The sequence below is a fragment of the Sander vitreus genome, chromosome 13 (genome assembly GCF_031162955.1).
Source record: "Sander vitreus isolate 19-12246 chromosome 13, sanVit1, whole genome shotgun sequence".
Classification (NCBI taxonomy): Eukaryota; Metazoa; Chordata; class Actinopteri; order Perciformes; family Percidae; genus Sander; species Sander vitreus.
Window position 1 is genome coordinate 29,465,677 of NC_135867.1, and position 13,984 is coordinate 29,479,660.

The 13,984-nt window shown below is 44.5% G+C and overlaps 1 protein-coding gene across 1 annotated transcript; it reads right to left on the reverse strand.

Annotated features, from left to right (window-relative positions):
• Window positions 1-421: 421 nt before the first annotated feature.
• Window positions 422-13,761, reverse strand: LOC144528139 (CLOCK-interacting pacemaker-like). The gene is made up of 4 exons (XM_078266607.1): window positions 13,429-13,761; window positions 10,783-10,957; window positions 3,567-3,745; window positions 422-2,067 (listed from the first exon to the last, which is right to left on the reverse strand). The coding sequence occupies exons 2-4, from the start codon at window positions 10,946-10,948 to the stop codon at window positions 838-840; spliced, it is 1,575 nt and encodes a 524-aa protein (XP_078122733.1). The 5' UTR covers window positions 10,949-10,957; window positions 13,429-13,761; the 3' UTR covers window positions 422-837.
• Between the last annotated feature and the right edge of the window lie 223 nt (window positions 13,762-13,984).

Consider the following 13,984-nt stretch of genomic DNA (forward strand, 5'->3'; position numbering starts at 1 on the left):
CACTAAGGCTTGTTTGGATATAATATATAGCTCTGTTAAATCTTATCGTATAGGTCTGGTATATCGAAGCTGTCCCCGAGTGCCGTAATGCCTGCCATTTTGGACGGTATTATTAATAAAGGTAGTCTATAGATCAGGTTTCCCTACACTGTGCGAGAACGGGCCGAAATTATAATTCAATTTGCAGCAATTCCCGAGAGTCTGAGAAGTTTTTTGCTTTTTCCCCGCCAATCATCATGATTCGGCGTAAAGAACAACTGCCAGGGTCATTAACATACTGATCAGCATTCATGAGGTGCTTTGCATTGACTATTTATGGTTAAACATGGGCAGGTACAGGGTGGGATAAGAGGCTGATTCACGTATGCACACTTGTGGGTAATCTGTGATTTATAAAGGGAACATTGCTTACAGATTTATAATGTTATAAATCTTTTTTTTTGCCGTGTGCCATTTTTGGCTTTTGGTCGTACGTACACTTTTAGTAAGGATCCTACGCACAGTTTTATAAATGAGACCCCAGGAATCAGCAAATCCTAAATCTAATCCAAAAAACTAAAAGTATGAAAACATATCAATCATGTTCAACTTTAAACTATGTGTGTAAATACGAAAATCATCATGTACCCTTTCTACTAGCCATATTCTGTTTTACTCTGGCATTTTGCACAATTCAAACAAAACTCATGCTCTCCTGTATTGCTAGGTCCACATGTTACCCTACCAGTCATTACAGATCCAGGAAGCTAGAGGAGATAGTTATTGTGCACTGAACTTTCTGGCAACATAGTGAGATCACTTAAGTTCTGGTCCATGACTACTTTTCTGCATCACTGTTTAGGGACAGACCTGGGAAAAGAAACAGACAGGGAGGTGGACATTGGATCCAGAAGCATGCGCATCTCTGTCTTCTGTGTCTGGCGAGGGGGCAAACAGCGGAGAGGGTGGTGATGTTCCATCAGCTATGTTGTGTAAAGACCCCGCCTGCGGTGGGTTGTTGTATGTCTTGATGATTTCAATGTTGTTATCTGTCTCTTTGTCATTCTCACCTCTAGTATTGGTCTGTTGGTTGCTGCTGAGCACTTTCAGTTGATTTAAGTCTAAGTTTGGGTAGCAGCCTGACTTAGTCATGGCCAGGAGGACTTTGTCAAGGCTATCTGAACCTTTGTTGCACCCGTTCTGGCTGGCCTGGGCTAGCTGGCACAGGAAATGAGTGTGCTGATGAAGCTGGGCAATTTCTCTCTCGGTGGCAGCATTCTGCTTCAGCAGCTCCTTGGTGCGTAGTGTGATGGCCAGCAGGCCTGACTGGTTCAAGATCTCAGCTGTGTTGAAGAAACGTCGATGGTGTGTGGGTGAGCTGTCTGGAGCCAGTTGATATGGGCTGTGAGCCGTGGAGGAAGAGAGAGATGAAGAGGGAGGAGAGAAGGTTGGGGGGGAGTTGGAGGAAGAAGGTGGTGAGACAGAGGGTGAGCCTGCGCTGTCAGAGCCCGAGCTTTGTTGGCATTGGTGGGCCATGTGCTGGGTGGTTGAGGAGGCGTGGCTGGGCAGCAGGCAGTGAGATGAGATGGGGAAAGAGCTGTGCCCTCCTCTGCCTTTATACTGGCAGTTGGGATGGACCCTACCCTCATTCTGATGCTTCTGGGGTTTCAGGAGGCGACTAGTGGTAGGTACAGCCTCTCTCTTCTCTTCCTCAATGTTCTCTTCCTCAATGCACACTCTCTTGCTCTGGCTTTGGGCTTCACTGCCACTCTTAACCCCCTCCACCCCTGTGGCACCCTTGCCCTCATGGCTCTCCTTCCTAGGATGGGGGGCAATGCGAGGGTAAGAATTCAGGATGGGTAGGTATGAGTCCTTGCTGCTGTGGTTCTGGTTGCTGTGGCTGTGTCCTCTCTTTACTTGAACTTGTGGTGCAGCTAGACTGGATGAATGAGTCGAGGTAGAGGAGAAAGTAGCAGGTATTGTTGGCTGTTGGATCAGTAAGAGCTGGCTGGGCGCTTTAGCATTGGTAAGGCTGTGCCAACCTCCACCCCACGCCAGGGGGCCATGCAGAAGCTCCTCCAGTCTAGACTGTACCACCAGGGGGTTGTGAGTGGGGTTTTATGTGAGCAGCAAAGACCAGAGTAAAAAAAGAACAAAAGATGGGGAGGAGGTTAAAGTCACAAAGAGATAGGCAGTAGGACACAAAAATAACTGAAGCAAAAAGATAGAGAAATAGAGAAATATATTAAATATAGTAACCAGATGATGTAAATAGAGGTAGTCAATAAATAAGTCAATAGAGGTAAATCTTGTATTAAGCACAAAAGCAAAACATGCCTTGTTTTCCTGTAAAGACTGCTTTTTTGTTTGCTGATGTTTATTGCCATGGTTGGAGTTTGTCTTTGGGGTTTTTTACTCCCCTGTCGGAAGATTCAACTAAGTGCAAAAAGTACTGTGATATTTGACAATTTATATCAACTTCACAAGGTGATATGTCAATGTGTTTACAGCTTATTTCCTCTGCTCCAAGTGACCAAAATATCAGTTAATGCTGCTTTAGAAATATTTACAAAGTATTGTATTACAGCTTAAACAAATGCACTGATTAGTCGATCAACTATTTTGATAATCTAGTAATTGTTTAAGTCTTTCTTTAAAACGAAATAGGATAAAAATAAGATAATTTTCTTTCTCTGCTTCTCTCTTCCTTGGGTTTTGTTAGTCAAACAAAACATTTGAAGATGTCCCCTTGGGCTCTCATTTTTTTCTGACATTAATTAGACCAATTTATTAATTAAGATCAGGATTATTTAAATTAGAGACTAATCATCTAAATTATCAACAATGAACTACACCACTATTTCTCAAAGAGTGGTCCGGGATTGGATTTGGCAAAATGTTATGTTTTTAATTTAAAATTCAAAACGGTGTTTCTCACACTGTCTGCCAGCGACAACAAAGCCTAATAGTGAAGAGCATAGACGTGTTGTGTCATTGGTATCACAAATGATCAGCGTGGCATTTGAAGGAAATACAGAGGAATAAAGTTTACAAATATTGTCAACTCGCAAGATGGATCAATGGCTTAAGAAAGACATGGCTTCCCTGATATCTGAGCATGAGCAGCACTTTCCCCATTGAGATTGCAACAGAGACAATAAGTGAGTTAGCTATTTGTAAAATGTCATTTAATTTGGCTGTAATTTGTAATATACTGTTGAAGTAGGAGGCCTATTGTTTTGGGAGATATTTTGGCAGTTAGGTGGTGAAGTTAAGCAGTTATTAACTCCATATTTTGTAATGAAATGTGCACTGTTATTATAAAGTAGTTATACATAGTAAATATAGTGGCTTTCAAAAAAGATTCCAATGCCTATTAGTTAAAAATACCAATTAAAAAAAGAATTACTGTTGATTTGTCAACAATTAATAAAATACACTATTAAGATACACTTAAAAAAGTACTGGCTGGTGACTGAATATACTGGCAAACAGAATTACCCATTCCTTGATACACTGTATTTGAATATTTGTTCATGATGCAACAAAGTAGAAAAAGCAAGTTGTTACATAATTGAATTTCTCACCGGCTTAACCACCAGGTTTTTGATGACGTAACAGGGGGTAAGCTCCTCATAAGGAGGCATATTGTGGCCTGCAGTATTCACACTGGTGTTGTTCAAGCTTTTGCTGCTTTCCCTGTGAGGTTTGCTCACACTGCTGCGCTGGTCGTCTACATCAGTCTGCACAGAGTCTGAACCAGCCTCTGGGGGAGAGGGAGAACCAAGAGTAAGAGAAGATAGAGAGGACACAAACACAAATACACAGATCATTTTTGCATTGTTTTCCCATGGAAAGGAATTGTTAACATCATAACTGGGAGATCAGTGAGGTTCTCTTCATACATTCATGGTATCAATGAGAATGAGAAATGCACAAACCAAACCGGTAAATGTTGGTTTTGTGCACTGAAACAGTAATCTGCAATTGAGAATATGTATTTACACGTACAGGGAAAAACTGTGTGAAAAATATCTGTGTTTTGTGTCTATAGACTGGAAAATGCACAAATTAATCAGTTCTCACACCAGCTTTTTACTTGAGAGATCCAGCATTGTGAATTACAGAAATGTACAAATATGAATGTTGTGCACAGATATTCAGGAACAAGTGTACACAGTATCTTTTACTTAACAAAACCTTTTTTACATTTGTAAATCTTATAAGATAAGACGCATATGTTTTATCTTCATAAGTTGTTTTCTTTGCTGTCCCTACAAGAGTTTAATGTATGGCGGAGAGGCATCATTACCACTGATGAGGTGAACAAGGCTTAACCCCCAACTGCTCCAGTGAAGCACTCTCACGCCCCAGTTTGATATAACTATATATATATATATATATATAGACAAACTACTGCAGATGAGAGTGGACCCAAGCCTGGTGACTTGGATCACAGTTACTTCACTGAACGGCCCCAGTTTGTTAGACTGGGGGACCTCAGTGACCTCACTGATCTCAAGATCTCACTCGAGTGCCTCCCATGTATCATGACCTCGGAGAAGTCTTCAACAAACAGAAAGCACTATCTCTGCCCCCTCACCGACCTTATGATTGTGCTATTGAGATCCTTCCTGGTGCCCCACTTCCCTCTCGTCGGTTGCACAATTTATCTAAGCCTGAGAGGGAATCCATGGAGAAATATATCACTCATAGCCGCTAGCCGCTGGTCTTATCCGTCCCTCCTCCTCCCCTGTGGGCGCTGGGTTTGTCTTTGTAAAAAAGAAGGACTCGACTCTGTGGCCCTGTATTGACTATTGCGGTCTCAATGAGATAACTGGGGCGGGTCCCATGTTGGCTGAGTCCTGCAGCGGCCCCGGTTCGAATCCGACCTGCGGCCCTTTGCTGCGTGTCATCCCCCATCTTTCTCCCCCTTTCACATCTATCCACTGTCACTACAATAAAAGGGAAAAGCCCCCAAAAAATAATCTTTAAATGAGATAACGGTGAAAAATAAGTACTCTCTTCCCCTCATTGATCCTGCTTTTGAGCCCCTGAACCGAGCTAAGGTTTTCACCAAACTGGACCTGAGAAATGCCTACCACCTCATTCGCATCCGAGCTGGGGATGAGTGGAAGACAGCCTTTAACACCCCGCTCGGCCATTTTGAATATTTGGTCGTGCCTTTTGGTCTCACTAATGCCCCAGCTGTTTTTCAGGCCCTTGTCAATGATGTTCTCAGAGATATGCTCAACTGTTTCATTTTCATCTACCTGGATGATATTCTGGTTTTCTCCCAGAACATGGAGGAACACGTCCAGCATGTCAGGTTGGTGCTACAACGTCTACTGGAAAACAAACTGTTTTGTGTTTCTGTGGCTGAGAAGTGTGAATTTCATGCCCCATCTGTGAGTTTCTTGGGTTTCATTATGGAGCAGGGACAGCTGAAACCGGAGCCTGACAAGATCAAGGCGTTGACTGAGTGGCCGACCCCTGCTACCCGGAAGCAGCTCCAGTGTTTCCTTGGGTTTGCCAACATTTATTGTCGGTTCATCCGTGATTACAGTAAGGTTGCTGCCCCAGTCACCTCCCCCTCTGTCCCCTTCACCTGGGATTCCAAAGTGCACACAGCATTCACCACGCTCAAGCAATTGTTTTCTTCTGCCCCTGTGTTAATCCACCCAGATTCGTCTCTTCAGTTTGTCGTGGAGGTGGATGCCTCGGACACTAGAGTAGGAGCTGGTTTCCTCAGGACAACAAGGCTGCGTCTCATTTCTCTATTTACCCTACCCCTTAGCCCTTGGCCCTTGGTTTGCGCGCTCCCGTGAGAGTAAGTGCTGTCCAAATACTCATTTTGGTCGAGGGGTAGGGCTAGGGGGAAGGGCTATATACCCCTTGACGCCAAGTAAGAACGCAAGCTTACTTGGAACAGCAAGGGCTATCCTGATTCATTGCGCAACAGGAAACATGGCTGCCAGGTCGACCAGAGAGAGAAGTATTTTCGGCTTAAAGAATTGATTTAAAAATTACGACGGTCTTGTTTTGTGCTCTACACAGCCCTGTACATATATATTTGCAACCATAGTTGTAATTGAAACGTTTTTAAAAAATCGCTAGCTTGCTATGCTAACGCTAACCAGTCACTTCCCTGTTAATTTTCCTGCCCAACAGGCCCAAGCAGTTGACTCTGGGAACCCATGCAGCGGCGTCTTCGTGATGGATTGTGTCTCTGTTGTGGTGAGGCAGGTCACAAACGTGCTAGCTGCCCTCAGTTAAACGGCCTGGCTCACCAGTGAGAGGAGGGATCCTGGTTAACGTTAACATTAGCTACATTGATTATTTGCACAACAGTCCCGCATTTCTCTGCCTTGAATGGACTCCATGCATGTCTACAGTGTTAACTAAACTCCATTAGCAGCAAATTTCGTTTGATATCAGTGTATAACACCATCCTGTATCACACAGGGACGCCGGAGGAAACCCAGCAGCTGATCCACTTTCTGAAAACGAGCAGAAGTTTCTGCGTTCATGTTGTAGCCATTCATTATTGTATTGGTACTGTGTTATTGTAAACATGTGTAATTCATTCCTGTTCATGCACCTGTACATTGTTGTTGGTTATGATACAGGACACTAATGAAAGAAATGGGGTCTGGAGGGAAAGGTTACTGGCCAACAGGCATCAGACTGGGGTCTGGAATTTCAGAATAGCTGTAGTTTTTTGTTTGTTTGTGGTCTTGTGTGTCTTTTTTGAGTTTTATACATTTGAGTGCCTTCTTTATGTGTGTGACATGTAAGTTATGGTACTAATAATTTTGCCTGTACTGTTTACTTTATTGGGCAATAAAGACAGCTTTTTGTTAACAAAGTGTTTCTGAACATCAATGACATTCAAAACAGTGATAACTGAAACAGATATACAACACACCATGCAGTGTGTATACAAATATGTATTGCAAACAGACCTAAGTGTACTTGGTACCAGAGCACCCTAGGCCGAAGGTCAATGATTGATTTTATAATCATTTCATCTGATCTGAGGCCATATGTTTTAGACACTCGGGTGAAGAGAGGGGCGGAGCTGTCAACCGATCACCATCTGGTGGTGAGTTGGGTCAGGGGTTGGGGGAAGACTCTGGACAGACCTGGTAAGCCCAAACGGGTAGTGCGGGTAAATTGGGAACGTCTGGAAGAGGCCCCTGTCCGACAGACTTTCAACTCACACCTCTGGCGGAGCTTTTCGTGCATCCCTGTGGAGGCTGGGGGCATTGAACCTGAGTGGACAATGTTCAAAGTTTCCATTGCTGAAGCTGCGGTGGGGAGCTGTGGTCTTAGGGTCTTAGGTGCCTCAAGGGGCGGTAACCCTCGAACACCGTGGTGGACACCGGTGGTCACGGAAGCCGTCCGACTGAAGAAGGAGTCTTTCCGGGATATGTTATCCCTCAACTGACCTCAACTGAGGAGGTAATAGGGCGGTGGAAGGAGCACTTTGAGGAACTCCTAAATCCGACTAATACGCCCTCTATGGTAGAGGCAGAGCTGGAGGATGATGTGGGATTGTCGTCAATTTCCCTGGTGGAAGTCGCTGAGGTAGTTAAACAACTCCACAGTGGCAAAGCCCCAGGGATTGATGAGATCCGTCCAGAAATACTTAAAGCTCTGGGTGTGGAGGGGTTGTCTTGGTTGACACGCCTCTTCAACATTGCGTGGAAGTCTGGGACGGGGCCTAAGGAGTGGCAGACCGGGGTGGTGGTTCCCCTGTTTAAAAAGGGGGACAAGAGGGTGTGTGCCAATTACAGGGGTATCACACTTCTCAGCCTCCCCGGTAAAGTCTACTCCAAGGTGCTGGAAAGGAGGGTTCGGCGGACCAGATCTTTACTCTCGCAAGGATCCTGGAGGGAGCCTGGAAGTATACATGTGCTTTGTGGATCTGGAGAAGGCGTATGACCGGGTCTTCCGGGAGATACTGTGGGAGGTGCTGCGGGAGTATGGGGTGAGGGGGTCCCTTCTCAGGGCCATCCAATCTCTGTGCGACCAAAGCTCACAGACTCAATGCTACGCTACCCCAAGTGAAGGAGTTCAAGTACCTTGGGGTCTTGTTCGCGAGTGAGGGAACAATGGAGCGGGAGATTGGTCGGAGAATCGGCGCATCGGGTGCGGTATTACATTCAATTTATCGCACCGTTGTGACGAAAAGAGAGCTGAGCCAGAAAGCAAAGCTCTCAATCTACCGGTCAGTTTTCGTTCCTACCCTCACCTATGGTCATGAAGGCTGGGTCATGACCGAAAGAATAAGATCCAGGGTACAAGCGGCCGAAATGGGTTTCCTCAGGAGGGTGGCTGGCGTCTCCCTTAGAGATAGGGTGAGAAGCTCAGTCATCCGTGAGGAGCTCGGAGTAGAGCCGCTGCTCCTTCGTGTCGAAAGGAGCCAGTTGAGGTGGTTCGGGCATCTGGCAAGGATGCCCCCTGGGCACCTCCCTAGGGAGGTGTTCCAGGCACGTCCAGCTGGGAGGAGGCCTCGGGGAAGACCCAGGACTAGGTGGAGGGATTATATCTTCAACCTGGCCTGGGAATGCCTCGGGATCCCCCAGTCGGAGCTGGTTAATGTGGCTCGGGAAAGCCACATTAATAAGCGGATGAAGATGGATGGAGTGGAGCAGCCATTCCTGGTATGGACTGATCACCGGAACTTGGCTTATCTCTGTTCAGTTAAACGACTGAATTCCCGCCAGGCTTGGTGGGCCCTGTTCATTGGAAGATTTAATTTCACTCTGACATATCATCGAGCCAGAGACCATCTTGCCCCACGCCTGTGTGGTGGCCGCAGCTTCCTGGGACATTGAGGCAATGGTGAGGGAGTCCCAGTGGACTCACCCTGCCCCAGTAACTGCTCCACCTAAGTTGTTGTTTGTGCCCAATCCCGTCAGGTCCCAGGTCCTCCAATGGGGTCATTCATCTAGACTCACCTGTCATCCTGGTTTCCACCGCACCCTCTCCTTCCTGCGTCGGCGTTTCAGATGGCCCACGATGTCTGCAGACATCTGAGCCTTGGTGATGGCATATCTGTTCCCGTAGAAAAGCCTCTCACCGGCCTCCGGCGGGCCTGTTGCGACCCCTACCTGTTCGCAGTAGACCATGGTCCCACATCGTGTTGGATTTTGTCACCGGCCTACCACCTTCAGAAGGTAACACTGTCATTTTGACTGTTGTGGACAGATTTTCTAAGGCTGTACACTTCATCCCCCTGGCTAAGCTACCTTCTGCCCTAGAGACTGCTGAACTGTTAGTTCAACATGTTTTCAGATTGCATGGCATTCCTCAGGACATTGTTTCGGATCGGGGCCCACAGTTCCCAACCCAGGTTTGGAGGGCTTTCTGTACAGCTTTGGGTGCCTCTGCTAGCCTCTCTTCTGGATATCATCCTCAGACCAACGGCCAGACAGAGCGAGCTAATCAAGATTTGGAGTCGGCTCTTCAATGTGTTACAGCACGTAATCCAGCATCCTGGTCGGCGCAACTAGCCTGGGTGGAATATGCGCACAACTCTCTGTCCAGCGCTGCTACAGGTATATCGCCATTCATGGCGATGCTGGGTTGCCAACCTCCCCTTTTCCCTGAGCAGGAGCGGGAGGTGGCTGTCCCATCTGTGCAGGAGAACATCCGTCGGTGCCGGCACGTGTGGAGGGAGGTTCGGGCTGCCTTGGTGCGGACAGCTGCTCATAATCAGCGTCTGGCGGCCCGTCGTCGCGTCCCTGCACCCACCTATGCACCGGGTCAAGAGGTATGGTTGTCGTCTCGTGATCTCCTGCTGCAGGTGGAGTTTCAGAAACATACTTGCACCGTATGTGGGCCCTTTTGTTGTTGATAAAGTAATCAATCCCTTTGTGATGAAAATTTGGTTGCCGGCGTCCATGAATGTGCACCCTGTGTTTCATGTGTCCCTTCTCAAGCCAGTTTCTGCATGCCCTCTGAGCCCTCCGGCCGCCCCCCCCCCCCCCCCCCCCGGCTCGTGGATGGCCATCCGGCATTCACTGGTTCAGTCGGTCATGGATGTTCGCCGTCAGGTCGGGGTTTCCAATTCTTGGTGGCTTGTTACTCCTTCAACCTCTAGTCGGTGTCCGCTTTTGGGTCCAGACCACACAGACACAACATTATTATTATAACTAATTCTATTTTTTTTTCCTTTATTTCTTGTAATACTTTTTGGATATTTTTTTCTTTTTGCCATATTTTTTTGTGGGCTTAATAAAGTCTATCTTATCTTATCTTTAGTTTGAATGAAAACTCAACTCCTGGCTGTTTTGGAAGAAGGAAATAAGATTAACACATGAACTAGAAGCGAATTGTTGTTTTTTTCACTTCTTAATTGAGAATACAGATATAAAAACAAACAAGGCACATTAACAAATTCACTTCAAAAACAGAGCTTTTGCCTTAGGTCAAGGACATATACAATTTTAATGTATATGCTTCAGCATATACATTAAAATTGTAAATAAAAATTGATAAAAGAAATAAAAAGGGCAATCTCAAATTAACTTAAGTGTCTCAAGTAAATAAATTAATTTAAGGGCTTTCTTGTCAGTTTCAATGACTTAGCTAATTTTTCCAATTTTGGTGTGGTGTATGCAAGCTTAGCAATACTTCTTCACCTTTCTTCCTGCTTTGCTCCCGTCATAACTACTGCGGCCACTATAGGGCACCCCCACTATAAACGGAAATATAGGTCATAATTGCTGCTTAAACAAAAAACATGGGTGAGGACAGTCTCATGGCCACACATCAAAATGGGCCTTTGCTCACCTGAGTATCCTGAGTCTTTTTCGGAGTCCTTTGAGTCATAGCGCAGCATGCGGTTGCTCATGTCACCCTGGGATGCCCGCAGGGTGGCACTGTTACTCTTATCCTTGGCAGTCTTTGAGGTGCTCCGGGCAGCCCGCTCCCCAAAGTGACCCTGTTTTTTTGGCATTCCAGACCTCTAAAAATGAAAGTAAAGAAACAACTGTTTACAGCATTGGATGTCAAAGACATGTAGATTGTTAGCTTTTTTGTTTTATTTATAAACTGCTGGGTTTACCAGGTTGAGGCTAAGGATTTTTGTACAAGCACAAAACATCAGAATCGTTATCATAACACAATTAAAACAACAGAACTGCACTGCGCTATGACTCTGAGAAGGACTCCGAAAAAGACTCAGGATACTCAAGTGAGCAAAGGCCCATTTTGAGGTGTGGCCATGAGACTGTCCTCACCCGAAAAACAAGCAATTACGACCTATATTTCCGTTTATAGTGGCGGCGCCCTATAGTGGCCGCAGTTTACCTTTAGTCCCGCTGAAATGACCGTGACCTCATGGTAGAGATGGGGACTCGACTTTGAGACTTAGACTCAAGTTGCACTTAAGTCGCAAACACAGTGACTTCAGACTCGAGATGTGGGACTCGTGAACAATCTTTATTTTTATTTTTTTAAAGACTTCATTTTTGACAGGACACCTAGGTGAGAAAGGGGAGAGAGAGGGGAAGACATGCAGGTCGGATTCGAACCCTGGACCTCTGCATCGAGGCATAAACTCAGTATATGTGCGCCTGCTCTACCACCGAGCCAACCCGGCCACAACAATCTTTATTTCTAGGAAAGTCTGATGAGCTGAATTTTAATTCCCTCCGTGCGCGATAACCTACATGATGGCGGTAATTTGCCGCTAAGCCATTACTTTTTACCTGCAGTGAGGTTTAGAGTCAAGTCAAATACAGCAGTTTTAGTTTTCTTTAAGACTAACTGGCATATATCATCTCGTCACCCAAAAAAAACACATGAACTTTGCATCATTTGGTCGGTGCCTCTCCCACTGATACTGAAATGTGATCTCCTTCACAGCACTGCTCAGCAGTAAATTGCCATCAGACACTGTTAGTTTGTTCTTTTATATATACAAACATTATGTTAATCACATTATATTGCTTATTATCAGTGTTGGGCAAGCTATTGGAAAGTTTAGTGAGCTAAGCTAATGTTACCGGTATTCTACAATAAATTAACCTTCAATAGACTGAAGCTAATGTTAGCCCCCAAAGAAATGAATCAAGCGAAGCTACATCAACATGGCAATAGTACTTTACTACATCGGAGCAATTTTTTATACATCCATGTAACGAAGCACGTCCGTGTTTGGCGGTGGCGTCAGTAATAATCAGCATTTTCAGTTTTATTTCAGACCGCAGCAGAAAGCTCCACTGTGTATCAGAATGCTCGAAGAAATGTAACGTTAAGTTAGCTTGTGTGGATGCTACCACATTACTTGATCAATAAAAGAGCTGAACTACTGAAAAGCTATTTGATTCAGAAACAGCAATTGTTTGAAAAGTAATTAAACTAGTACTAGTAGTACTAGCAGTGAGGATTGCAGTGAGAAACTGCAAAGTCTTCAGAGGGGGAAAGGGTTTGGGGTTTCCTGAATAGGATTATTATGTGATTTATAATCAAAATGATGTCAGGGCTCCTTCTAGCACAGCTACTGAAAAAATTACCCATCATGTAAATATGAAAAGATATGTAAGAAGTGCCTGTGTATCTGACAGAACTGTGCTCTTTGATGCTCTTTCTTTTGATGCTCTCTTTTAAACGTTAGCCTATCTCACAAAGGCCGGATGTAATTGGAAAAACTGGATGTGAGTTTAGCCAAAGAAGAAGGCTATAACAAATCAGTTATAGTTTATTTTAAATAACATCAAACACATCTGACGTTTGGCAAGCGTACTTTATATCCTGATGAAAATTAACTAAAAAAATCCTTAAACAATAAGATAATGTGAACATTGTTTACGTTTATTTTTATTCTAGTGATATTTGGCAGATACAACTTTCATTAAGGTATTATCACTATGAACTCTACTTAGTAGCATGTATATGTCCCTGTAGTAATAGCAATATGAACGTATATATTTTGTAAACTGTCAAGTGTTTTAACATCATTTCAATAAGAAACACATTGTATTTGAATGTGCTCTATGATGGAAAAGATCAACAAAAGGCTGTAGGTAATGATAGCCTGGCCATTCATGAGAGTGATAGTGTTTGTCATGTGTTCGCCTAGCCTCCTGTGTAAACATAACAGCATGTACATGCGGGTTAGGCTGAATTGAGTTTGATAAGATGGTCCTTGGCAGACTATAGTCCCGCCCCCAACAAGCTTATGTAATACACTGCTGCTGCAGCTCAGTGAAAAAAAAAACAAAAAAAAACTTGCTGTTAATCCAAAGACACACTTTTCCATCAATCACATCGACTTTAACAATACATTATAAATATGTTAAAGCCTGTAATACCAGAACAACAGAGCAGCTGACCATGACCATACATATTATTTAAGTGAATGCAGAATAGACTCATGCTGGACATTAGGTCACAAGACAAAAATGTTAGACACTTTAAATTTGAGGTACTCACCTGTCAGTAGAATCAGAGAAACACGATCACTTGTGGCAGCAGGAAAACATTTCCATAACCGGAGAGGTAATACCTCCGTCCAGTCCTTACTTTCTCTTATCTATCTATCTATCTAATAAATAAATAGACATATTATTCTCCACTGGAACAATATTTTTTACCAAAGAAAAAAAAAAACTAAGAAATTGTTAAATTCATACATGGTGAAGCTGTTGCCTACCGGAATATTGTCCCTGTTCTCAGACACGGTCGGTCTGATGATTAGTATGTAGCTACTGAAATCATCCATGCTGCTTGTTGCGTAGCCACCTCCACCATTTAAATGTCAGTGCGCTGAACAGTTCGGTGGTGACGTAACAGCAGCTGTTTGGCCCATCCGGGCCAATCCCGTGCCGAGACACGTGTTTAGGTGGTGATGTCGGACAGTCCACGTGAAGCGTGCATTCAGTAGCCTTCAAGTAGCCTATGGTGCGTTCAACTGCTGTTGTAAAGCTAGACATTGGGTTGCACTGTTACACCACAACAGAGACAAATACTTTGTACATAAAAAGCCAAA

Excerpts from the sequence above, each read along its gene's own strand:
- LOC144528139 (XM_078266607.1), bottom strand. The coding sequence starts at position 10,948 with ATGCCAAAAAAACAGGGTCACTTTGGGGAGCGGGCTGCCCGGAGCACC. Across the intron at positions 3,746-10,782 it reads AAAAGACTCAGGATACTCAG|AGGCTGGTTCAGACTCTGTG; the intron begins GTGAGCAAAGGC and ends CCTCTCCCCCAG. Across the intron at positions 2,068-3,566 it reads AAAACCTGGTGGTTAAGCCG|TCTAGACTGGAGGAGCTTCT; the intron begins GTGAGAAATTCA and ends CTGGTGGTACAG.